Source organism: Astyanax mexicanus, chromosome 12 (assembly GCF_023375975.1).
Source record: "Astyanax mexicanus isolate ESR-SI-001 chromosome 12, AstMex3_surface, whole genome shotgun sequence".
NCBI lineage: Eukaryota > Metazoa > Chordata > Actinopteri > Characiformes > Acestrorhamphidae > Astyanax > Astyanax mexicanus.
Window position 1 is genome coordinate 27,552,346 of NC_064419.1, and position 27,857 is coordinate 27,580,202.

A 27,857-nucleotide genomic window follows, 5' to 3' on the forward strand; every position below is an offset into this window, starting at 1 on the left:
CCAGGAGAAAGTATAAAACAAAAGGAGCTTTATTCACTAATGCCAACACCTCCAAGGTTAGTTCAGCAGTTCGGAGAGCATGAGGAGAACGCTGAGTCTTCAGCACAAACTACAGAACAGTGGACGATAATTAGCAAGGAGAGGTCACCATGGCTGTGTATGTGGGTTCACTGTGTATATATATTTATATATATATTTATGTTTGTGTGTATATGTTTCTGTGTGGGTGTACACATAGCAGGTACAGTACCAATTCAGTGAGCTGCTCTCCTTGCAGAAAGAAAACCTTTAACCCTTTTTAAGGGCAAAAACAAAAAGCAACAAATAAAAATATCTGAATGAGATTTCTTTACAGTACAGTTTCTGGTGGGTTATACATTGACGGTTAAGGCTGAGAGTTCCTTTTTTATTGAGGATGCTGGGAGAGGTGAGAGAAGGGAAAAAGAGAGAGAAATCCCTGATATCTTGCAAAATGGCTGTGGAAAAGTGTGAGTGTGTGTGAAGAGTGCAAAGCAATGCCGTGTACCGCCGCTGTGTGACCTGTTCCAGCACTGATCGAGTTTTTCTCTCCTGGAGCCACTTCTGACCCCACCAAACTCCCTGTCAGAGAGGAACATACATACATAACTGCCACTGAATGAATTCCAGCTGAATGGTTGGAAGACGACAAATAAATACCAAAAATATTAAGACAAAAACACAAGCGACATGAGAAATGAGATTAAAGGAAAAGTTCAGGGAAAAAAGTACACAATTTATCTTTTTAATATGTACCGGTAGTTGATTTGAGGTGCGAAGCTAAATCGAGATCAACACAGATATAAAACTGTCACCCATACCCACAACTTTGAGACCTGATCCAATCACCTTTACTGATAATTTTGAAGCCAAATGTTGTAAAAGAAAAACTATGTATTTTTTGTATCAGGTCAGGAGAGAGGTCTTAAAGAAGTGAGTCTATAGTCCCCAGTTGAGCCAGATAATCTGTAAACCTAAACCAAACCATAATCTCTAACTGAATTGATAATGTGGTTTTTGACACTCTATGACTCACTGTTTTCTATAAACAAGTGCAAAGCTGTAACAGATGGTTGAGGTGTTGCAATAAGAACACGGATCTTACATTTATGACGAATGTGCTAATAGAAATGCTTCAAAAAATTAATTCATTTTACACTATATTTCATTAAAATGTAAGGTGTTAGTTTGCAGATACAAGATTTTACACAATAAAAATGCTGGATAAGTATTAAATCCATTGACAAGTGAACTGAATAATATTAATGATCTGGTTCACATATTAGGCATCAGCTGAACGGTCAAGTCTTAAAGTCTTAAAGTTTGTGTTGGAATCAAATAACTACCTAATTACTCCGAGAAAAGAGACCAACTGAACAAGTGACAGATCCACAGGCAGCCAAGGCTCACTGATCTCACAATATACAGGACTTGTTGCCAGATACAACAGGACACCTTCAAAGATCTTGTAAAGTCTATGCCTCAATGGCCTAGAGCTGTTTTGGCAGCACAATTGGGCAGCACAAAGGGTCTACACAAGTCTGCATGTTTAAATAGACAGTAGTGAGCAATACAGTCTCAGAAACCACAAAAGCAAACATATATTCTAGAACACACAAACACAGCATGTTATGGATGATCATCTACATTCTAATATAGGAGGTGAAACTTTGCCAATTTCGTTTTTTCCCCAGAACTACTCCTTTAATTCGACCACAGTGATAACAAAATGCAGCCTAGCGCTGAGAAACGTCATCATGTGCAGAACCAAAGAGAAAAGCAGCAAATGTTGGAGTTGCTCTGTCTGCTAGGACAGGAGCTTCATTCACGTACATCGTACATTCAAAAGTGCCCTGAACATCCACCAATCAGATTACAGACATCCCCCCCAGTACAGCCAACCGTTAAAACTCCAAAGGCATGGTTAAGCACTGAAGACTTGATCTGATGAACAAAGATCACTTCTCATGACAGCACATATTATGATAACGGTGTTATGAGGTAGGGATGCATGATGATATTGGAATTATGCCAGCAATATTTTTCAAGTTTTTCGAGTGTTTAGACTCTTTGTAAGTTATATATATATATATATATATATATCAGTATTGGCAGATATATACAGCTCTGTAAAAAAAAAAATAAGAGATTGCTTCAGTCTCTGAATCAATTTCTCTGATTTTGTTATGTATGGGTATATGTTTAAGTAAAATGAACATTGTTGTTTTATTCTATAAACTACGGACAACATTTCTCCCAAATTCCAAATAAAAATATTGTCATTTAGAGCATTTATTTGCATAAAATGAGAAATGGCAGAAATAACAAAAAAGATGCAGAGCTTTTAGAACTCAGTTCAGAAATCAATATTTGGTGGAATAATCCTGGTTTTTAATCACAGTTTTCATGAATATTGTCATGCTCTCATCCACCAGTCTTACACACTGCTTTTTGATAATTTATGCCACTCCTGGTACAAGAATTCTAGCAGTTCAGTTTGGTTTGATGGTTTGATCATCTATCTTCCTCTTGATTATATTCCAGATTCATTATTTTTAAATAGTCTCTTATTTTTTTTTTCCAGAGCTGTACATGTAATATCAGATATCGAAATCGGCCCAGAATTTCCAAATCAGTGCATCCCTACTATGAGTTGCTAAAACCTTAAAGGAATAGACTGGCACAATGTTTTTGAAGACATGTTTGGTGTCTGAAGAATTATGTCCCCATTCAGGCCAAATAACTATTCAGGTTCTTCAGACTGAAGGATCTGCCTATTGGCTAGCTGAGCCATATTAATTGCAAGGCAATGCTGCAATAGAAACATTGGATGAGTTTGGTAGCGAGCGTACTAATGTTCTATTTGCAATGTGGGAAAACACACAGTTCTTAATTTTGCACTTATTTAGTATGCTCTGTTTTGCACGTTACAGTATGAGCAGCCTTAATGACCATGTAGCCGGCAGAATTGACCAAACATAACTGACAACTTGCTCTGCTTACTTACATGGTATTGGGGGTGGTAAAAAGTTGTACAATAGCCAGCCAAAAAGTTTTGGCTTCACTTTTCAACCCCTATTATTCAGTCAACCTTTACATACAGTCTATGAATTCAAAATGTCTACATTGGCTGCATTTCTTGCTGTAGATGAAGGATCTCTCACTTCTAAACAGCCTTATAGGACGTAGGAGCCGAACCACACAATGTTTTTAAAAATCTGATCTGAGATCTTCTGACAAGTACTCTTTAGACACCAAACATGTCTTTATTTGCTGAACTATTCCTTTATATAGAGAGATGAGAACAGTCAGCCCTTTCCAGGGAGAATAAAGCATGGCTGGGCATGATGGTGCATGGGCTTCTGAAGAGCAACACCTGGAGGAAAGATGAGGAGAGCATTTCGATTTTCCAACAGATTGCACTGCGCAAACAGCCTTTAACAAATTTCTGGATTTGAAAAGCAGCTCAGGTTCAGAAATACAATGTTCCAAACCTTCCTGCACTTAGCCAAATAATCCGTTTGCTCCCCCCAATTGTGGCTGTCCAGCCATGTACCATCATCTGCTTCAGCTGATTCAGGAGGTTCTCAGGACTTTATGCATTTTGTAGAAATCAATGTACAGCAAATGACCTCAGTCTCGAACTTGTGTTGGTCATACATCAAATATACCATCTACTGTCAGTCACAAAGCTAGGATATAATAATATTAGTGGCTCTAGAAACAAGAGCATCTAAGGGTTACTAAAGTGTACACTCTTGCTCACAGATTTAGTAATAGAAGAAAAGAAAAACGTTAAAAAGCGTATTGCGTTCGTGAGGCCCGTCACCAGGATAAACCAAAGACAGTGATGTGTTTTCTTTGTTTTTTTTTAAAGTAATGGTGGAGTTTCCATACAGATTTAGCTTATTTTCATCCTTCTATAGTTCCTTTTGCAGTACCTCTGGATACAATATTGCGTTGACCATTTCTCTGCAAGCAATTCAGCTGAATTTCAAAAAAACACTTTTTTTTTTTTTATCCTAAAGCGAAATGACAATACTCACCTAAACGAATACCTAAACACGTCTCCAATAAACATGCACATGCAGACAATGTGGTTTTAGTCCCGTTTTAAATCTGGCATGGAAACTCCAGTCCAAACAGATAAATGGGAAGAGGTGTGATTGAGATAAACCACCAGTGGGATTTTTTTCATCCCCATTTTGGCTGTAAAACATGAGGATGAGGGCGACTAGTACAGTGGGAGGGAGTGGGGTTTTGTGTTAAGGGAATAGTTCAGTGAGAAATTCAATAAACATAATTTATCACTGCCCCAAGATGCAGCTAGACAATCAAAATATATTAAATATCTAATGTTGCTTACAAACACTTGGACTGTCACAAAAACTTCAAAATAACTTAATCTGTAACATTATTTAAAATGTTTTGCCAGATATTTTGAGTAACCAGAACCACTTTTCACTCCACACATTTTTGTCCACTGTACTGCAAAGCAGAATGTTATGAAGGTAAATATGTATTTTAAGATTTAGTGTATTTATCTTTTCGACTAAGTTTGCAAAAAGAAAAAAGAGAAAGTAAACTATTTTAGCACAAAATAATAATTGCTTCCAGAAGGAATAATCTGACAGGAATGAAGCTTGGTGGGAAGTCGTCAAGTGGTGTCAAGGCCTGATGTAATTGTGTGGGATGCAATTAGACAACCCAACATTACATTATTGAGATGATGCAACCAGTGGCAATATCAACAGGACAATGCTCGTCCAAATACTGCTGGCATTGTCACAGGACACCTTTAGGGACCTCTACAACCTTACATATTGTGTTGCTCATGCTTGACACACTACTTGTGTATGTGTATCTCAAAAGTTGCCCATATCAGTTTAAATTTATAATCATGTGTTGTTTGTGCTAACTTTTTTACTTCCTTCTGACTACCATTGCAATCTAACACTATCTTTCTGTCTGGGTACAACTATTTTTTTGGCAAGGAGTGCATTTACAAAAATAAGATTAGTGACAGTCCAACGTGCGTGTTTCTCAGCAATACTAGTCCAGCATCTGCTGTTATAAGTGAAATATGCACAAATAAGACAACCCTACCTGATCAACTGCACTTAGGGGTAAGAGATAAAAGACGTTTTTTTGATTCATCACTGAACTACCCATATAAGTACGCCACCTACAGTCATCCATAAACATTCATAGCAAGAGAAAAACGTAGTGTGATGCTAGAGGGAGGAGTGAAAGCAAAAGCAGCTTTGCTTTATAGGAGCCAATATATGAAATAAACACCTCATAGATCAGTGATCTGCTCTGAGTTCATGGCCTGGGAGCAATGCAGTTCATGAAAAGGAGAACCGGGTAATGTCCCCTGAATGACTGAGGCCTCTGTGTAAAGCTGTTTTCTCCTCCTGGGACTGGAGTCATGTAGAGGCAAAAGGCAGGGCCATCTCACACACACACACACACACACACACACACACACACACACACACACACACACACACACACACACACACACACACACACACACACACAAACACACACACACGACATGTAACAATATGAGATTGTATCTTATACTAAGAACTAGGGTTGCAAAACCCTGTACCATTTCATAATCATAATCACATTATTGGTCTTATGAATAGTGATCATAGAGAATCTTAGGCTTAAATGTGTAAAAATCCTTCAAAACAATCAGTTTTAATATACTGTATTTTTTGCACTGTAAAACTCACCTAAAATCCTTTAATTTTCCCAAAAATGGTCAGTGCGCCTTATAATCCATTGTGCCTTTTGTAGGTCAGGTTGTAAGAAGCAGTAAAGCCACTCTGCTGAAGTACAGAGTCAAACAGGAGTTTCAGTTCAGTTCTCAAGCAGCATTAGCATTAGCCGCTAACCGTGATAAGGGCTAGTTCCTTTGCTGTTCTGCTAACCCCGGATAACACGGCTGGAGCAGCATTAGCATTAGCAGTGCTAGCTCTTTGGCTGTTCAGAGGTGAGTATATCGGACTGTAGCCTGCATGTTTACCATGTTAAAACAAGCTATGTGGGATGAACCGCTAGCTAATATCGCCCTGGCTTACTGGAACACTCACAGATTTCCTCAGTGTAGCTCTGTCGGGTGGCATTAGCAGCTAATGGCTAATGCTAATGCTCCAGCTTCAGTGGAAATCTGGAAAACTAAGTTTACTGTAGATAAATGGAAGCGCTTTACTCATCCAAATAAACAGTTTTTTAGGAGAGAAATCTGTGTAGATTTACATCCTGTGCTCTTTTGACTTGTCTGACTCGTCTGAAATGTTTTTTTTTTTTTTTTTTTAAGAATTACAGTTTTGTTTACTTAACGCAGCTTAGCTTTACAGGTCTCACCTGCTGAATCAGAAGGAAAACCTGATGACACTTCTGTTCCTACTACTAGTTACTAGTGTCGCATAAAATGTACCTCATAATCTGGTGCACCTTATGAATGAAACTAGACGTTCACTGATAGTGCGCCTCATAATCTGGTACACTTTATAGTGCAAAAAATACAGTACTGCTGGTAGGGCTGTAACAATAAATCTGAACAATGCAATTATATATCTGATGTAACCTGCTCTTTTTTTCTATTTTTTTTACCGGTAAGACTTGAGAAAGCCAGTTTGTCCGCATGACTGAAAGCTAATTTGGCTACAGCCTCTTTAGCTTTCTAACAACACATCACACTGAGAGTACAGCAGCACTCTACAGTAAGACTCAGGAACAGTGACAGTGTTTTTGTTTCAGTGTTGAAACTGTGCTTCCATAAAAGAAAAATGAACACGATTCAGGTAAAATAACAGGGTGGTAAAACTGTGTTTGAGCTTTTTACGAGTCAACAAATGTGAAACACTTACAAACTTAAAATACTGGAGAAATGCATTCTTTGGCACGTGGAATTTTGAATCTAATGCAGTTTCATGGTTTAAACACCGTTTTTAGAACAAACACACTCATCCCTACATTTTTACTCTAGTCTTGTTACATTATGCAACAGCTGCATACTGTATTTTTTTCTCATTATTTTTCTTGTTTAAAAAGCTTCAAAAATGTTTTATCCTACATTTAGTATTAAACCAATGGGTTAGGTTAATATATTGTTACAGCCCTAATTGCAAGACATATTTTAATGCTAGTATTTGACCCATGTTAGGGGGCACATGTCTGTGTAAAAACAATCTGTGTTGATTTTGTGTTCATAATTTTTATCCAATTTGTGATAAATTACTAATTTCACTAAAATATGATAAAAAAAGAATAATGGTCTAAATTGTTTGTGCCCTGAGTGTATAGCATTACATGTCTAGACCACACACACACACACACACACATGGTATCCACGGAAACTCAAAGGAGATGGTAAATCTATCAGGGAAGCCAAAACCCGTCACCTCCATCCAGGAAGTGCCGGCCTGGCAGTGGCACGGGCTCATCAGCAAATCCAAAAATGAGAAAAAAGAAGAACAGTGGCAACAGGAACACTGAGAAAAAGTCAATCACGAGAACAGCAGTAGTACTAATAGTCACAGAAGTCTAATTTCCTGGGATTGTGGTAGCCTGGCGGGGGGTTCGTCCCGTTTTTCCAGAGAAGTAGTTTTCCGGGATTTTTCCAGGCTCCTTTCAGGCTCACACGTCCAGGCACCGGTCCGGCAGCGGCTTTCGGCATGCGGGTGCCGAAACGTCTAAGGGTGATCTCCGGTCTCCTCCTCTCCGCTCTCTTCTTCATCCCAGCCACAGGTTTGGTGTTGATCTGTTCTCCACCGGGTTCTTTCTGCCCATGTTAAAAACGTTAAAACAGGTTCCTCTGTCCGTTTCGCTCGCTGCGGGTGTTCCAGCAGGGTTAGGCACTCTCACATGGCGTACTTTTGCGTCCATTCTCTCGCTAGTCTGTTATACCTGGTAACAACAAATGAAATAGAAAAGCTGCAGATCATCTCATTCATATTCTCAACTCATTAAGTGTGACTGATGAAATACAGCGCGATTCGAAACACAGTGAAATACAGTGTGACAAGACGCATTAATATGCTGTGCACATGCTTGTATTTAAGATACTGTATAGGCATACCATAGGGGTTAGGGCTGGATTATATGGCTAAAACTTGTATTTCCTAATTTCGAAATATCAAAACAATATAAAACCAAAGAAAACTGACACAAACACCTACAACAGGTGGTAGAGTCAGTGGCTGTAAGTAATGTACATCTCTGTAAAAAAAAAAAAAAAGAGACTTAGAATAAGCTTCTTTGATTTTACCAAATTGAAAACCTCTGGAATATAATCAAGAGGAAGATGGATGATCACAAGCCATCAAACCAAGCTGAACTGCTTGAATTTCTGCACCAGGAGTGGCATAAAGTTATCCAAAAGCAGTGTGATGGAGGAGAACATGTCAAGATGCATGAAAACTGTGAATAAAAACCAGGGTTATTTCACCAAATATTGATTTTTGAACTCTTAAAACGCCATGAATATGAACTTGTTTTCTTTGCATTATTTAAGGTCTGAAAGCTCTGCATCTTTTTTGTTATTTCAGCCATTTCTCATTTTCTTATACATTTGCAATATATAGCATTAATATAGGTGTAGCAATAGGCCTCACATAATTTTTTTTATTTGATTGAAACCAATGGCTGTATACTTTTTTGCCCTTTCCCACTTTTTACTGCAGCATGAATTAGATTGCCTGAATATATAAGAAACTATTACAACTCATTTGGCATGTATATCATTTGAGTGTGAAAGTTTTTTTGTCAAAAAGTAAAAAAAACATTGTTTTACTCCATTACATTCATCTGCTTTCCTACCATTATAGTTTACATATTTTTAAATATCAATATTTTAATTGAGCTGTAATTAAACATAGCTTGGACAGCTCCAATCTCCAATCAAAAGCATATTACACCACTTAACATCCTGAACTCAATCAAATCCTCACAGTAATGCTCCAAACTCTAGTACAAAATCTTAGTAATTTGATTATTAAATAATAGTTAAAAACGATTTAGATAATTAAATGGATTTCTGATAAACCAGCTGACTACTTGAATAGTCAATTAAATCGATACTTTCATATTTTATTTAATATTTATTGTGACTTTTACTTATATGTGAGTAATATGCTTCTTGACTAATTTAGTTACTTTACCCATCTTATTTTAGTGTATCACATTGTTCTAAAATTTGGAATATCAAACTACATCTATGGCAGTCCTATTTGTTCTATAGGTTGCTATTATTGCTCTATATTCATAGCTGTACAGTAATTCACAGTGACTAACTTTCTAGTTTAAGCATAACAATAACCATTCTCTACAGCATAAATGGATTGTTTCCGGTGAAATAAGAATAATACACTGCTTTCTGATATTCTGAGGTTCTTTAGAAATAATCCTCTCCTGTACGGCAATTCATCACACCAGCCTGTTGTGGATTATTTTCATATAGCCATGCACTTCCGTCACAGCTTATCTCTTACTTAAGAGTTCTCATAAACAGCTTTGTAACAGGTAATCCAAGCAGTGCTCTGCTACAGTGTGGGACGTGCTACTGGTGGCCCACTCACTTTTCTCTGTCAGCTTTGTACGTGTGTGCAATCTCAGGCACCAGCGGGTCGTCTGGGTTCGGGTCACATAACAGTGAACAGATGGAGAGGAGAACTGCAAGACAAGAACAGAGTTACGGATTTGGGACAATTATTGATATCTTGACCTGATTCAGTGCATTAAGACTGAAGCTAATGATAAAGAAGACTGGAGCCAACAATATTTCTTGTATGAGTACTGGCTTTTAAAGCCTGACCCAGTTGGAATTCTTAGTTCTGTTGTAAGAGAGCACCCTCTGGTGTCCTCCAGCCAAAATTAACAGACAGGACATGATTTGTAGCAGCAGAGTTTAGAGTCTGCAGTGTAGAATTTACAGTGTATATGTTTTTATGTTTAACTGTTATAGATCTCTGGTTCTTTTCTTTCGACTGATCAGTTAATACAGTTGTTTTTTACAGTAAACACTTATTCCCTGTGCTCTTTTTTTTTTCTTCTAAAAACTACCCTATGACATGATCACAAAAACTCTGTAAAATATACAGAAAATGGTCTATTGTACTCCCAACCACAGATGGCTTTCTGTTAACACTAGGGGTGCAAATCACAGGGCATCACCTAATATGTTATGATCACACTACGTTCCCCATGATAATGATAACACAATACTGCGATTCTGCGAAACTCTCTCTATCTATATTACATATACAGCTCTGGCAAAAATAAGAGACCACTAAAAATGATGAGTTTCTTTGATTTTAACAAATTGAAAACCTCTGGAATATAATCAGATCACAAGCCATCAAATCAAGCTGAACTGCTTGAATTTTTGCACCAGGAGTGGCATAAAGTTACGCAAAAGCAGTGTGTAAGACTGGTGGAGAAGAACATGCCAAGATCTCAAGACAATTTGCAACAATACTTCAGAGCATCTGTGTTATTAAAGTGGACAAAATCTTCTAAATAAGTAAATACATTAATGTTTTAACAAGAATACTAATATTTGCAAATAAATATAAATCATTCCACATACCATAATATCTCTACAACACATCTTACTTATTTAATTGTCTGAGACACTTTGACACATTGCTATCTATAAAAATGCACAGCAGGTACAGACAGCAGAACAGTGGCTACTATTTTAAGCTTAAGTGCCACTTGTGTCCTATACTGCTATGCTCATTTGTCCATGTTATTAAATAATAGTATTTCATAGAGTGTCAGAAACCACCGAAGTAAGTCTATTAGAGATCACTGACCACACAGCAGTAACTACTTTTTAATCACACTGTTCTACAAAAACACTGTCTTTTTTATTTTTGTTGTTTTTACTTTTTGACTGTGAACTCGGCAGGGTTTTTTTGTATTAAGTTAAAATTAGTTTTATCTGAATTGATGCAAGAAGACAATATTTTAGTGTGACAAGATGTCAGACTTGCCAAACGAAAGTCATTACTTTTTTTTACTATGCAACTGATGTGGAACATCACTCAAAGCTGTGTATCCTCATATAATACCAAATAACAGCCATGATAACATTTCAGAGGAAATAAAACAAAACAAAAGCAAAAACAAAAGGTTCAAGCTTAACCTTTCGATACGGTGAGGGCAGGAGACCACTGAGATCGCAGGATATCGAGACAGATGCTGCCGTTACTGTTGATGTTGGGGTGGTAGATCTTTGTTGTAAATGCTACCTGTAAATGGACACACACACAATTACAGGTTAAAGCTTAATAATTGGCAGCTATGCTGGATGTAGCTGCTTTTTGGTTTATTCTAGTCTTTGGCTGAGATGAGTGACTAACCTTAGGGGGTTTAAAGGGGTAGTCTGTAGGGAAGTGGATTGTGAGAAAGAAGACGCCACCTTGGTATGGACTGTCATTCTGAAAACATCAAAGAAAATCAGTGAATCACAAAATGGAAATATTACTAAATATACATATCTGTATGTCCAGTTGAGTCTATTAATATTGACAACATACTTAAACATGTACTGTCAAAGCATAGCCATTTGAATTCTCAATTACGGCTTAGTTAATAACAGGTAAAGAAACTCATACTATGTTTTTATTTTTATGTTTTTTTCTGCTACCAAAGGCAAATCATAGCATAGACAGCTTGGTTTATTGCAACAGACAGTGGGTTGTTTTTACTGTTGTTTCTAATTCATGTCACAGGGAACACAGGGAGACACTGTCATTCAAAGAATGCCTCTCAGTCAATCACAGTGGCAGAACATAATTTGAGTGAGATAAAAAGTCAGAGGTACACACTAACCTGTAGAAAAAGATTGTGAATCATATATGCCCATAAGAAAGCATCAGTTATTGACAGCACATGTTCACACATTTTTGCTACATATTGATTTGTAATACTGGATCATTTCCCTCAATGAGTAAATAAATATTTTTGTCATAATTTATTTGGTTCTCCTTATTTACTTTTAGGCCTAACATATAATATTTATCCTAAAATTCTAATAGGTTCACAAACTTTTACCATATTTTTTACACTATAAGGCGCACTATCAATAAACGTCTATTTTCTAGTCTATTTTCATACATAAGGCGCAACGGATTATGAGGCGCATTTCATGCAACACTAGTGACTAGTAGTAGGAACAGGGGTGTCGCCATGTTTTCCTTCTAAATTTAGCAGTAAAGCTAAGCTAAGCTAGGTAAACAAAACTGTAACTCTTAAAAAAAACTTTGCATTTGTTCATATGGTTAAGTAAAGCTCAGCAAGCTTTACAGTAACCTTGGATTTACAGATTTCCACTAAAGTTAAAGCATTAGCATTAGCATCAGCGGATAACCGCTAGAGGTTAGCGGCTAATGAAACCCGACAGAGCTACAATGAGGAACCCCTGGGTGTTTCAGGGCGATATTAGCTAGCGGTTTGTCCCACGTAGCTAGTTTTAACACGGTAAACGCCAGTCCAATACACGGCTAGTGCCGCGTTTAGCGGCTGATGCTAATACTGCTCCAGCATATTTTTGTGAAAATTAAAGGATTTTAGGTGCGCCTTATAGTGCGAAAAATATGGTAATCACATATTGGGTATTCTACAGAGACTGTAGATGCTGGTACAGACATACAGTTACAGCCCTAATATATAAATATTGTAGATATTTAAATAGAAGTAAAAAAAAATAGAAGTAAACTGTGTGGGAGAAAAAAACAGCAAAACTTGTACTTACCGGCCCCATTATCGTCGCCTGCCAGTGAAACACTGGAAAACACAACAATCTCATTAATTTTCTCAACATAAACCACATTATTAATGCAACAGAGAGCAACACACTTTACACTGTATACAGTGAACAACATCTCTGGGCTGCTAGAACTAGCGGCTGCTTCATCAACTAAAAGGGGATGATTATTTTATTTATTTCTTTTTTTTAGCACTCACAGTCTTCTCCCACAGGTCCTGCTGAACACTGTGCAGGTGGGTCCCTCTGGAGGTCTGTCAACTCCTGAGGAGAAAAAAAATAGCAATACAAATGGTTTAGTTTCAGGAGTGAAACACATTGCTTACACAGCCTAATGGCTTCAACTTTTATTACATACTGTATGGAAACGTTTTACCCACAAACACAAATCTGTCTCAAATATACGAAGGAAGGAGGAAAAAAAAAAACTTAAGCTGACATACTTATATGTATTATGTTTTATGTGTATATTCCTGGGAGTTTCAGTGCAGTTTCTCCAGAGCTGAGGCTGAGTGCAGCAGCATTAGCATCAGCTGCTAACTGTAGTGGTAGCTCTTTCGATGTTCAGAGGCGAGCATATCGGACTGTAGTCTGTGCGTTTTCCATGTTAAAAGAAGCTACATGGGACGAACCACTAGACGATAGTGCCCTGGGTTAATTTGCTAAAAAAAAAAAACGCAATCGGGCGGCATTTACTAGCTCAAACCTCGACTGGCTAGTGCTGCTAACCGTGTCTGGCTAGCGCTGCTAACCAGTGCGCCTATAAAAATAGACCAGAGAAAAGACATTCACTAATAGTGCACCTTATGATCCAAAAAAATATACGGTAACTTTAGTTTCATCGGTCCTAGAATAGAACTCTGTAAGTCTTCACAATATATACAAATATATACAATATATGCAAAGAATTAGCTGTACAGGAGCTAGGGCGACTCATGATATAATGCACACAATAACAAAATCACAATACTGTAATTCTGCGAAACTCATATATGGCTAGACAATTATCAAACATACTTAACGGCGTCTGTGTTCCTGAAGAGGATAAAATACTTCTAAATAAGTAAATACCAGGAATTATGGATTTATTGTTTCAATTTTGCAGAATTTAACAACCAATATTGTTCACTGCAGGTTTACCCTATTCATTGGTGTTAAATTATAGCGTATAGCGTGCCTATGTCTTGATGAAAATATTGATATTTGCACCACATAAATGAAAACAATAAAATATATCATAAATTCTAAATTGTGTTTCACCCTTACAGGTGTCATCTCAGCAAGTCACTGTTTTATACAGTCATTGAAAAACAAACAAATCAATAAAAATGATGCATTAACAGGGTTAAAGACAAAAGGTTTACAGAGCAGTTTAAATAGTTGATCAAGCCCCATGTAAAACTGGATTGTGCAGCTATTAGCCACGGCTAATTTAGCATTTTAGGGGTATTTGAAACAAGGAAATACAGTTCACATGTAATACAGTAAGGTGCTGTTGCACAGCCAAAAGAGTGTTATTTACAGTTGGAAAATGTAGGATTCTATATTAAATCTTAATATGATTTTACATAAATTAGTCACTGTTCAAAATAAATTATTCATGCATTGCAGAATTTGGTGGATTCTTGGGGCCTTAGGATTTCTGTGATGTGGAGACGCAGACAGAATCTAAAACAGCAAAACAATTTAAATATCTGAATAGGATATAAAAAATAAAATAAAAAATAAAAGTATATAATGGATTTAATGGGGCCCTGATTCTTCTCAAGTTGCATTGTTTAACAGAATGAAAGAATCCCAGACACACAAGATAAACACCACCACTGTGTCCAGGGGCAAAAGGAAACACTCTGAAGTGGCCTAGTTAAAGTGGGATCTACTTTCTAATGAAAATATCATGCATGACATTGAAGATAAACAGCACTAGATCATCAACAGATCTTTCTGTAGAGAAAAAATGGCCAGTGCTAGATTAGAAAAGCAGAAATATACTGCTCCTTTTCAGCAGACAGAAATCTTGCATTAATGCTTCAGCATTTTAAGCTTCACATGTTGCCCCAATCCCAGTTCTCATTTGCACCCACACCTGCTACTTTGATATGGACCAAACTAAAACCAAACAAGGTAGGCGTGAAAGAACCCAAAGATAATGCAAAGGTTTTCAAGATTTTATTGTTGTACATTTGTCTCAAAAATTAATCTCACATACCCTTTGTTTAGAGGCATGCCTCTGTAAAATGTCAGTTAAGAAGTCGTGTAGCCATTTACTACACCCTACCCCTATGTCGCACCAAGAATTGGAACATCCTACCCCTACCCCTAGGATTAAAAAGAGAGCTAGGGCAAAGTGGTAGGGAAAAGGGGGGATTTCATTCAAAGAGTCTACAACCTGGAATACCATTTTTTTTTTATTTAAACACTGTTAAAATTTCAATAGGTACTGTTCATTCTAAGCCCGGTCCCGAGATACAGTAACTAAAAAAAGCCTGTTTAACTGAATTGCATAGAGACTGAAAAATGGCTTGATTTTAAACTGTTGTTTTGCTACATAATCCATTTAAATAAACCAGAAATCTAGAAATATGCACACATGTAGTCCTTCAAATATTTGTTGTCTTGAAACAATCTGTGCCAGCAGGCTAGATTGTGTGTGTTTATTTGCAGAAGAACAGTTTCTACAACTGGCATTCGGCCCATTCTGCGCAGCACTGAGTTACGATGAAGGATGTAAAAAGCTTGCCAGCACACCCACTCTGTATTCTCTGACTCGACACGGCGCAGTTCTAAACGCAGGGATATTAGAGTGGGCGCCGGGACCTCTGCCAATAAACACAACTATTCCAGCCATTTGATAAGTATTTTACAACAGTCTACAGAACAGCAGTGTGAGCAAACAGCAGAGCTGGAGCTGGGAAATGAGTGATATCACGTAAAGTGATCAATATGTACACACTGAACACAATCATATTACACTACATAAACAAACAGAATAACTTCCATTACATTTCCATCCATTGCTGGAGGTTTTGACTGACATTCCTGACAATTCATTACACTCTGGATTAGGGCTGGGCAATACAACAATATTTAATTGTATTGTAAAAAAAAATTCAACATACTGCAATATATACTTTTCTGAGCATGTTGTGGATATCATCAGTGCATGATGCTTAGTGCTTAAAATTGTGACCAGCTACATATATTTTTCCACAGAGAGTGTGAGGGTGCTTTCACACCTGAAAGGTCAGAGCAGAGTCTTCACCAAGGTTCACGTGTTTGTTACATTGTGTACATTTGGTACAGTTAGTTTTGGTTTCACACTGCAGTTTAGTGAGTCTGTCGTCATCAGTTATGTGGGTCCCACCAGGTGCTTGTTGGTCCAGGCCTGGACCAGAATAGGTTTGTACCTCCGGACAGGACGACCGGAAAAAACTGCACGCAGCGCATTTCAGTAACGTTACCTGTCTGGTAATGTGAGCGTAACATTAAATTAAGCTGTGAACATGTTATTAATCCACAAATCACAGCGAAAACACAACCAACCGTGGCGCTGTCCCTGTTTCAGGCTTTACGGTCACTGGTTTATACTGATTACAACACCATACCTGTCAAGTTTTAGATTTAAAAATAAGGGATATTTTCCTCTGTCCGCTTAAAGCCGTCCCATCAGCCCAACGAAGGTTCAGTATCCCTTACATTTTAAGACAGGTTTACAAAAAATCTTAAATAACCACATGTGAACCACTTACACGCTACAATTAGATTATCAGAATCTGAAATGTTGTGGACATTCCTACATATGTCATTCTTTTAATACAGCCAAATTAAAAATCCTTTTCTAGATATAAAAAAAAAAGTTAAGATTTCATGTCTTTTTTGCCATAATTCACGCTTTTATATTATATAATTATTTATTTAATAGATTTAAAATTTAACAAAGGGTGCACAAATTCTGCAAAATGACTGTTGGTGACCTAAAAATAGCATTATGAGCTTTTACTAAAAGGACATGGACCACATATAATCCATCACAAAATTAATCCTAAGTGGCCTACACAATTAATATTTTTTAATTAATACTTCTTTCTTTTGATCACTCCTGATCAGTTCAGTTAATTTCGGTCCTCTCCACATTTCTAGTTAAACTCAGTCACAAGCTGTAATTTTTTTATTTTAAAAGGTTTAATCTGTGTGTTTATTTCGGTTTATTTTTAAGCCGCTATAAGAAAAATCTCATCACAGTTTACATGATTAGCCTACCGTTACCTTTCTTAAAGAAAAATCGCTGTATATCCAGATATGTTTTAACATCAGCAGCTCCGACTTGCTGCCTGAACTCACAGCGACGAGGGGCTTCCCCACACTGACCCACCTTAGCAAGCTGACTGGATGTTTCTCCTGAAAGGCGGGACTTTCTCCTTGAACCGGCTCCACGATTGGTTAAGAGACACAGAGCGGTCAGTGCCCTGTCTCCTCAATAATATATATTTTTAAATCTTAATATAAAACGGGACATTTACGGGAAAATACTAATACGGGAGGACGGCGGGAAAGAGGAGTAAAATACGGCCAAAACGGGAGACTTGACAGGTATGTACAACACACCTGATCCAACTAATCAACTAACAACTAGCTTATCAACCAACTGGGAAAACTAGCATTACAGTGTTACTTCAAAACCACAGAGCTAACCCAGCTAACTGAAGAACCAGAGTCTAAAACACTTAACAAAAAATGCTTAATGTGGGTTTTCTTTCCACTGACGCCAGTTATAAGGACGAATCTTAACGTGGCTTAATGTACTAAAACATTGAGCCAGGAACACCAACATACTATTTTTTTTTACTGCATAATAAACATAGTCAGAATCTTCATAAGATAAATCACTATAACTCACACTACTGACCCGCTGTAAAACCCAGAGAGGCTGGGGAGGAAACAGCCGGGGTGAGGAGCTCCAGTCAAGGGCGTAGGAGCGGGCTTGATATTGGGGGGGGGACACATTTGCCAATATGAACCCAAGCCCACCCTATAGTTTCCTAGAACAACATTTGTGGAAATTACTTTAAATTAAAAGTAAATTATTATTATAAGGTGATTTTACAACCTAAACAGGTTACTCCACGTTACAGTTACTGTTGTTAGAAAAAAATATGCATGCAATGTCTGAATTATATACATATAACAAAAATTATCAGTTATCACCTAATATTTAAAATAATATAACAGATTTGGTTATTATTATTATTATTATTATTATTATGTATTGGCATGTCAATTCTGTCATATATTTACATTTTCTCCTGCGCTTTTATTTTTTTTTTCTACTGAGAGCTCTTCTTAAGATGGTGTCCTTTTATGTAAAAGAATGTAACTTTACGTTGCATAGAGATTTTTATAAACGTCAGGACATGTGGTCTTACTGTGAACTACAAATGAACAGAAGTCACGTTACAGCAGTATTTCTCAACCCTGTTCTTACATATTCTACTGCATATTAACACTGTTCTGCATGTTCTTGAGCTTCCTCTGCTTTAACGGCATTTAATAAAGTGGTGGTATGATGTGTCTAATACACTGCTGGATTTACATGATTAATTTAGGCTCCATAGGGGGCTAAAGGATTTTAACAGGTAAACTCAGTAAATGACACAGATTTAGGGCAGTGATCAGGGTTAAGAAACTGCTTTAAACTACAAACATAAAGTACTGTACTAAATCCTGGCTATCCACTACATGCAGCTACATAACTAGTTAGTTAAATTCATTTTCGTTCATTATAGCTCACACTAAGTCCTGCAATCCTAAATTAATAAACAGTTTGAAAATGAAATAGTGATTAGCTGATCAGGTACAGGTCAAGTTGAACATTACATATACATATTTTTTTCTTTAACCCTGACTCCCTATCTAATTAATTTAAGTTAAACTAACTCACTAACACAGCTGCAGTTTATTAATCACAGTGGGTTTAAACTGTGTGTTTTGATTCAGAGACGTGTATTTTTAACCAGTTATCAGAAACATATCATCACAGTTTATGTGGTTAGCCTATCGTTATCTTTCTGTTAGAAAAATCTCCGTATATCCAGATCTGTTTTAAATCAGCTGAAGCGGCTGCAGCCCGATCCCGCTGCTAAATCTCACAGCGAGGGGGCGGGGCTTCCCCAACAGCAAACTGACTCTCCTCCTCCGATTGGTCCGGTCTGTCTCCTCATTAATATTACGGCTGATGTGAGCGAACTGATTTCATTTTTGGGGGGGGACAAATCCACCTATTTCTAATATTGGTTCCTACGCCTATGGCTCCAGTAACAGTAAAAGATGTATTTTGAGTTTGCTGGTGTAGCTGGTCTGTCAGTATATCCAGGTTGGTGTTGGACCAATAAAATTAAAGCTCATACCGATAGAGCAGCGTGTAGAACAGTCAAACACGCCACTATCACTGGTCTCAGCTACACTGGTAAAAAGTGTTACAGCGTTTAAAGCTGGTTCTGGGTAATTCCGCGCTGTTGGGTCAGAGAGGGCAGTTAGTTCATTAGTTGGATCAGCTGTGTGTAATAAGTTATGCTGTAAACATACTGCCGGAGTTCACTGCTGTTGCGCTGAAAACAGTCCCCTCCCGATCGCTAAGCTAATGTAAACAAAAAGCAGACATGCGCAGACTCGCTGTGGGACGTCAGCGTTTTCAGAAACCGTTTTCCCCGTCCACAAGCCTCCACTGGGAGCGGAGTTCTTAAAAATCTCCACCTTGGAAGGAGTTTTCGTGAGGCCAAAACGGTGAGAAAAAACTAAAAGTATCCTGTTTCGTGTGGACGGGGCCTTAGTAAAGCTACAGAGTGTATCTTAGCTAACTCCACTAACCTCTCCACTTCTCAGCTCTCATGGTGCTTGTCCACCAAATGCTGGGCTCATGCTCGTGTTTGCTCCTTTGTTCTGGAGAGATATGAAACACCGTTTGTAAACTGGGTTTGTGTTGTTTGTTGGGGTTCCGTCTTCATTAGCGATATGAGCAAAACATGCCCAGACTTCACTCAAAGAGCCCGTTTTGTTCACAAGTCTCAGACGAGTGAGGAGGTCTTTTATTTTTGCCGTCGCAATTCTACGCGCGCTGCTGCTCTCTCGTTGCTGGTTTACGTGTGCGCGTGTCGCTGAACAGAGTCAATTTAGTACAAGCGAATTGATTCATTTGTTCAGAATACTATGTACATAATTGTGCCACACTGGCCACGGTGTGAATTAGTTTTCTTAAGAAGTGAATCAAATCGCGACTACTGATTTGACTCTTTTGAAGCTAGTAACTGGGCTTTTTTCAGTATAGAACTCATTGAACATTAAATAACCGAATTGTTTGTGGAAAAGCATTGAACGTTTGGTGCATCGCGTAACTCTAGTATGAACTATCTAGAAAAAAAGTGTTTAAACCGTAGATAAACCGGACCAAATTTTAGTAGATCCGGTGTTCTGTCGAATTTTCCTACCCATCGATACATGCTTCCCAAAGGTACTGCGCATGCGCCGACCTACACAATTTAATTCTTTCTCGTGTTTTATGTATAATTAATCTGGTTTAGGGGGGTTTATGTGCATTAAACAACCTGGACGCACTGTCATTGCACACAAGTGTAAATGGAAACTAAAAATTACACTTATTATCATAAATAAATAGAAAAGCAGTTTGTAATGAGCTATATTTACTATAACTTTGCCATGGTACAATGAATTATGCAATCCAAATCTAATAACGTACATCTACTGGAATATCACTGGGTACATGCCCTAAAATAGTGCTTCTTTTGTATTTTTACAGTTAAATATACATTGGGGCAGCACGGTTCGACAAGGTAGCAGAATTCGACAGAACACCGGGCTTAGAACAGTCCAAACTCTGGTCCCATTTTACACCTGCTACTTTGGTTCAGACCTATTTGAAAAGCCTGGACCAAAAAAAATGGTGTGAAAGCACCCTACCATCGCATTGTGTGAGCATTTAATAAAACAGAAACTGCCTACAATAACCAAAACTGAATTACACTGATGTACATTCAAATTCAAAATACATTCAAGGCAATCATACACAACTTGGGTGACCAATATTAGTCCTGTTTGTTTATAATAGTAGTCACTATAATAAAAAGATTAACAACAGAGTACAGCACATTCTGAATGAGAGAGTATTTTAATGGCAGTTTTTAAGAATCTGCTGCTACTGATGCTTTTTTTCTGTCAAAATATTGTTAAAATTGTGTATTGTGAAAATGTTTCTGAATATTATGATATAAATACACAGTTTTTACTGTATCAACCAGCCCTACACTCGACCAGTGTCTGTTGCTGTTTTAAGACTACCGATGTGAATTACCTGTTTTATAGTGAGGTGAATGTGCGGTCATTGAGGGTTCTAATAACGTGTGTGTATTAGCATTAGCATTAGCCTCCTCCAAGCTCTAAATGAGCTCTTAATTGCTTTTATAAAAACAAAGAAAGGTGTGCTGTCCTTCCACCAGTCAAACAGTGTTCCTGCGCCAGTTTAAAAAAATAGTTTCAGATATTTTACAGACTTCAGCTAACTAAATAATTGTATGTACCTTTTGAGGACTTTCCTCAGTGCTTTCTGGCTGGGCAATAATGTCCGGTAACTCCGTGGTTAAAACAAAGACTCCAAACTGTACATAGATTTAGAGAGCATGAAAACTACAGGTGGTTTGGCTGACTAAATACAATCAGGTTAAAAGGGCATTTAAAATTATGTAAATGAGACATTTGACCAAATTTTGACTGCAGCCAGACTGGCCTGTTTTACTCAGAAGCTGCTGTTGAGGTATGCAAGTTCCAGCCTGACTCACTCCTCCAGAAACAGCTCCTCTAAAGTTCAGCTGTCAACACACTGGGGTAGGTTTTTCACTCAGATACAAAACTTTACAACAGCCTGGCAACTTACACACCTTCAGACAGTCAGACTACAGCACAGACTGAACCTGAACTACAGACACCAGCCACATAATTACACATGTAGAAATTATAGAAATATTAGACTTATATTATTGCTGGCAAATCAAAAACTTACTGTTATCTGATAACTCTCTTCATGGCACTGTTTGAGCATTTAATAAAAAATATGTCTACAATTACCAAAACTGAAATACATGATGTACATTTACATTTAGTTTGTCTCACCAAAACATTTATATATAGCAATCACACAACAACATGGGTGCCCAATATAATGATGTTTATTGCTATTGTAATAAATTATGGGAGCACAATATCAATCGCAATGTACACATGTGCAAGGTTTTGTGCAATATTATAATTTTTTTTAATTGCAGCTTGATACAAAGAAAATGGTACACTGTTCTAATTCTCCATGAAAATATCTACCAGATTAATAATTATATCTAACAAACACCTTTTATTTTGCTCCATTCACTGATACACATACTGCATTATTAATATAGTGACATGTTGGATCACTGAAATCTGGTGAAATTGGGTCAGAAATTCTGTATTTTCTAATATTGCAATATATATTGGAGAACAAAAAAAATGGTGCAATGTCAACTGTTTCGTATATCTTGCAGCCCAAAAAGATTGTAATAAATCTCATCACAACATACAATCATCTGTGTCTTTTCCAAATAGATCACAAAACACTGACCAAATGCATGTCTGATTACTCATGAACACACTGGGCTCATTATTTTATAAAACACCAATGTAAATGGTTATAATTTAAAGAATCTTTGTTGTTGTTATAGCTATACAGTACAACAAATCCTTTTCATATATTCCAGCTTAATAAACTGGGGTCAGAATGCAGGGTCAGGACCAGGGTTTAGGACCTTGGCCCTGCTACCTATGCGTAACCCTTTGTGGTCCTGTCTAATTTAAAATAATGTATTTTATCAAAGAATTCAAAGTCCTATTTGAACATATAATTTTTTAGTATTTGGTGATGTGCCCATTATTTACTTTGACTGTTTGGTAAAAGGTCAAAGTAAATCAGCTCAAAGTAAATGATGAGCAGGAAAAATCCACCTGAGATTCACCAGAACACCAGCTTCAATGAAAGACATCAACACAGCACAAATTTGATTTCGAAAAGTATAAAAATTGAAAAAAAAAAAAGAAAAAAGAAAAGGTTAAACTTAGATTTTAGTGTGGTCTTACACAATAAGTGTCTTGCAATGTCCTGTATTAAGGCCACAATCTTCTAGAAAATTCAAAATTGTATTTAATATATATCTGCCTCATGTTTAATAAACTGCACTAATGTTTTATTTTTTCATTTTATTAGAGCATTTAATATGAAAAAAAGCTGTTCTTTGTAGCGTATCCCAGTCTAAACCCCCAAGCTAATATGCTGTCTAGGTATGCACACAATATTTATCAACCAAATGGTAAAATTGTTTTTCTGAAAACGTGAAAAAAAAAATACTGGATAATTTAATAGGCAAGAGACAAAATATTGTGTTTCATTGTGCGCAATTTCAGGTTTGGCAAAAACAAACCTGTTTTGGTGCATCTCTAATTCTATTCCCAGGCCAACATGTTGAGTATGACACAAAATGATACACCACTTTGTACACTTAAAATAAAATGTCAAATACAGCCAAAAATGTTAGCACTTCTAGCCAAAAAGGCTGCATTTACTATCAAAAGAATATAGTAATTACTTACTATACATAAAACTACAGCTTTTACTAATGCACCTAAAAATTTACCCCTCTTTATTTAAGATTTTACTTTATTTAAGATTTAGTTTGGGGTGTAAAAAGGATCAGATTGTGTTTCCAGTAGTTCCTGCGAGAGCTACAGTGGACATGTCCAGTTCTAGAAACATCCACCGTCCACTGAAGGTTGCTATTTCCAGCTCTGGTGTCCTTGCTTCCTTCTCAGCTTTAACATTTGAAATGACCCAAACATACAACAGGTTCAAACACAGCTCACTCAGCTGCTCAGGAACAGCTCACACATCTCATATAGAAGATCCTGAGAACAGCTGGTGAGCTCAGCCTGTATAAATATCAAATTTATATTCCATACACTCATATATAATTAGTTATAATTAGCACTAGTTCTTATTCTTATCTGTCACTGGTTTGGCCTTTGTTCCCAACCTCCACCAATGACCCTTGGATGGCCATGACCCTGACACCGGTTCACCAGCTGTTCTGTCCCTGAGTATTTCGGCAGCCACTGAGCACTAGGGCTGCAACTAATGATTATTTTGGTAGTGGACAATGAAAATTGTATTCAACATATTTTAATAATCAACATTGTCGATTATATTGACTAATCTTTGCAGCCCTACTGACCACTGCATTAAAAAATAATACCTCAAAAGATATGTGTTATGTTTTGTTTACATTATTACAACAACAATAAAATATCAGGTTGTCAAATGAAAATGTAACAAAATCCTAGAAAATCCTAAAAAAGAGCCAACAATCTAAAAGGAGGCAACATATCATGTTTTCCTTACATTATTATTTTGTTATTTTTTGCACCACAAATTAATATCTGACTAGACTTCCTTAAAATATATATTTTGTATATGTATTATGCATGTGCCTTGGAGGTACTATTTGACAGAAGTACAACAATCCAATAAATAACTTAAATAATAAACATTTGGTAGAAAAAAACATGATAAAAGTGTACACTATAAGACAGATCCTGCACATTCACCATATTGGAAATTCAAGATCCACTTGTACCGGTAAACAAATACACATGTACTATTTTAGTTATGTACATAACTTAAATACACACAGAAAATCTTTTGTCCAATGACATTTGACAAATCCTACAGAAGTGAAAGAATGCTACACTGACCTGTGTATGTATATTTTTATGTAGATTTCACCATTGAATATGGATCTGAATGTGTTTGGATGTGGCTTGCACGGTCACCTTGTGTTCAGCCTCACTCACAAGATAACACCTCACAGTTTATACAGGTGTGGGTGTTCCTTAGTGGTGGAATTTCCTATACTGGTAGGATTATTGTGTTTACTGAATTAAAACATCAATTTGGACAGTGTATTACTCATTCAACATCAAATAACTCCTGTTCATGATGTACAAATTTGTAAACCGTTATATTTAACATTTATTCCCCCCCATTTTTCTCTCAAATGAGCTAGGCCAACTGTCCCATCCATTCAGCTGCTATTCTGCTGTATGTCCCCCATTCCAAGTGATGCCCCAAGACAAGGAGAGGAAAAGACTTGCACATGTCTCCTCCAATACATGTAAAGTCCACCACCACCCCTTTTCATACATTTCTGAGTAGCCAGCTCTCTCGGAGGTAAGCGCAGCGACTTGGTTCCTATACATCAGCTCACAGATTTGTGCCTTGTGCTGACTGACATCACCCTTTGGAGTGATGTGGGGAGAGAGTGCCATCTACCCACCCAGAGAGAGCAAGGCCAATTGTGCTCTTTCAGAGCTCCGCCAGCTGATGGCGAGCTGCATAACTAGGATTTGAACCAGCGATCTCCCGATCAGAGTGGTTTCACTTTAGACTGCTTCACCACTGGACGCCCTGTGTTAAATTAAACATGACAGAACAAGATGTATGTATTACATTATTAATTCATTATCATATTTTTACCTAATGATTAAAAATGTAATTATTAAAAGTATTTTATTTGGCACGGATACAACCCATCCAGCAAATGACTTTGAAAATTATACTCTGGAAAAATAGAACAAATTTTGTATACACAGTGTCTACACATCCACCATATTGGAAAGGTCAAGATCCGGTGTTGCAAAGCTCTATTGATTATGTACAATCAATGGTTTGCAATAGACACTATTTTATCATAGTGATAAATGTTCTTATTTTTTTATGCTTAAAACAGCACGATATATAATTTTATCAGGGCTTAAAAAAGTAAACTGGCCCAACTGTAAAAATCCTGTTTCACTGGATAATGTGCAGCAAAAACATAACAAAATTTACTGTAGAATGCATGACAGAGTATTTGAATACAAGTTTTAAGGAATCGGCCAATCTGCATTTTGTCTTCATGTCAAAACATTGTAATAAATATTGTATATTGTTAAATTGTCTATAAATATCATAATATAATATTTTTACTACATCACCCAATGTAGTATATACATAAGTATAAGTATATATTATATACAATAAGTATATATTTTATTATATACTTAAACCCATAGACTTCCATTCCATTTCTCTTCACATTCACATAACTCCTCCTTAAGTGCTGTTCAGAACTACAGGGAGTGAAGCCTAGGCCCACCACAGGTTTACTGTATTTGTGTTTGAGAGCAATGTGTGCAAACTGCATTTTCCAGTGAAGCACTTCTTTAACACTGGATGTAATTCTGCATTGAAGGATGGTGTCTATGAGGCAGCGTGGTAAATCTGTTAAAAATACCCTCCACTGTCCCAGTGCCCTATTTGCCAAGCCATATATGGATACACTGACATTCAGTGTTTGGCAGCTTGGAGCAGCTGCTGCTACTGCTGCTGTAGCTGCATTCCCTTTCCAGCAAACACACACACACACAATATATATATATATATATATATATATATATATATATATATATATATATATATATATATATATATATATATATATTTATTTATTTATATACATATATACACACAACTCTGGAAAAAATTGAGAGACCATTTCAATTTCTGAATCAGTTTCTCTGATTTAGGTATATGTTTGAGTACAATGCACATTGTTGTTTTACTCTATAAACAACATTTCTCCCAAATTCCAAATAAAAATATTGTAATTTAGAGCATTTATTTGCAGAAAATGAGAAATGGCTGAAATAACAAAAAAATTATGCAGAGCTTTCAGACCTCAAATAATGCAAAGAAAACAAGTTCATATTCATAAAGTTTTAAGAATTCAAAAAACAATATTTGGTGAAATAACCCTGGTTTTCATGCATCTTGGCATGTTCTCCTCCACTAGTCTTACACACTGCTTTTGAATAACTTCATGCCACTCCTGGTGCAGAAATTCAAGCAGTTCAGCTTGGTTTGATGGCTTGGAATCATCCATCTTCCTCTTGATTATATTCCAGAGGTTTTCAATTTGGTAAACTCAAAGAAACTCATCGTTTTTAAGTGGTCTCTTTTTTTCCCAGCGCTGTATACAGACACACACACTGACTGCATTTTTACACTCGCATAAGTTGAAGTGCACTGTCCCCACACACACACACACACACACACACAAACAACAATCTAGCTAGCTGAGTCAAAGGCAGAATAAAGACAGCCCCCCCCCCTCTCTCTCCCTCCTCCACCACCATGTATTGTGGTATGTATTGCCTGTGTTGCGTTATGTGAGCACAGATTACAGCACAAACCTTATCATAACAACACAGATACAGCTAATAGCGAGTAGCAACAATATACAGATTTAGACCATCAATCTGTGCGGATTAAAATAAACATTACAAATGCCCCAAAATAAAAAATAACAACAAATCAGGTCGAAGGATGGCGAGCCTTCATCCACCATTCGTCTTTGTCTTTAGATGAGGCTGCTTTTCACACCACCTCCTCCATCTCCTCCACTCTTAGCAGCACCAACCGAGACCTTAAACCAGCCTGAAAACTCGACCGTGGGCGTGAAGAAGCCCGACCACGGCTCTGCCATTCTCCCCCCGGCTGATAACCAGCCTCCTAACTCACCTTCTGGATCCTTTTCAACGCCATTAGCTCGCTGTGTTTCAGCAGCAGCAGCAGCCCGGTGCGTCTCCCTGTGCTGTGTGTCAGTCAGTCAGTCAGTCCGCTCGGCCCGGCTGGGCGGTTTGAATGGGAGACGCTGCGGCTCTTTCCCCTCGTTTCACTTCCAGCCCGCGAATCGACACCGCAGCACAGCCGAGCCTTTAAACATTTACACACTCGTTTACACGACCGCGGGCTGATTTCTGTAATTCTCCCCCTGCTCTGCTCTCACTGACAGCTTTTTCGTGGGGTACTGGAGAGCGACAGGATACTCTCGCGATGCCAGGAGACCAACAAGGCCTGCGAGAG

The 27,857-nt window shown here is 37.4% G+C and overlaps 1 protein-coding gene across 1 annotated transcript; it reads right to left on the reverse strand.

Annotated features, from left to right (window-relative positions):
• Nucleotides 1–13: 13 nt before the first annotated feature.
• ube2d4 (ubiquitin-conjugating enzyme E2D 4 (putative)) lies at nucleotides 14–27,820 on the reverse strand. Its single transcript, XM_022670532.2, has 7 exons — nucleotides 27,513–27,820; nucleotides 13,009–13,072; nucleotides 12,797–12,828; nucleotides 11,403–11,480; nucleotides 11,186–11,291; nucleotides 9,615–9,708; nucleotides 14–7,944 (listed from the first exon to the last, which is right to left on the reverse strand). The coding sequence occupies exons 1-7, from the start codon at nucleotides 27,534–27,536 to the stop codon at nucleotides 7,899–7,901; spliced, it is 444 nt and encodes a 147-aa protein (XP_022526253.1). The 5' UTR covers nucleotides 27,537–27,820; the 3' UTR covers nucleotides 14–7,898.
• Between the last annotated feature and the right edge of the window lie 37 nt (nucleotides 27,821–27,857).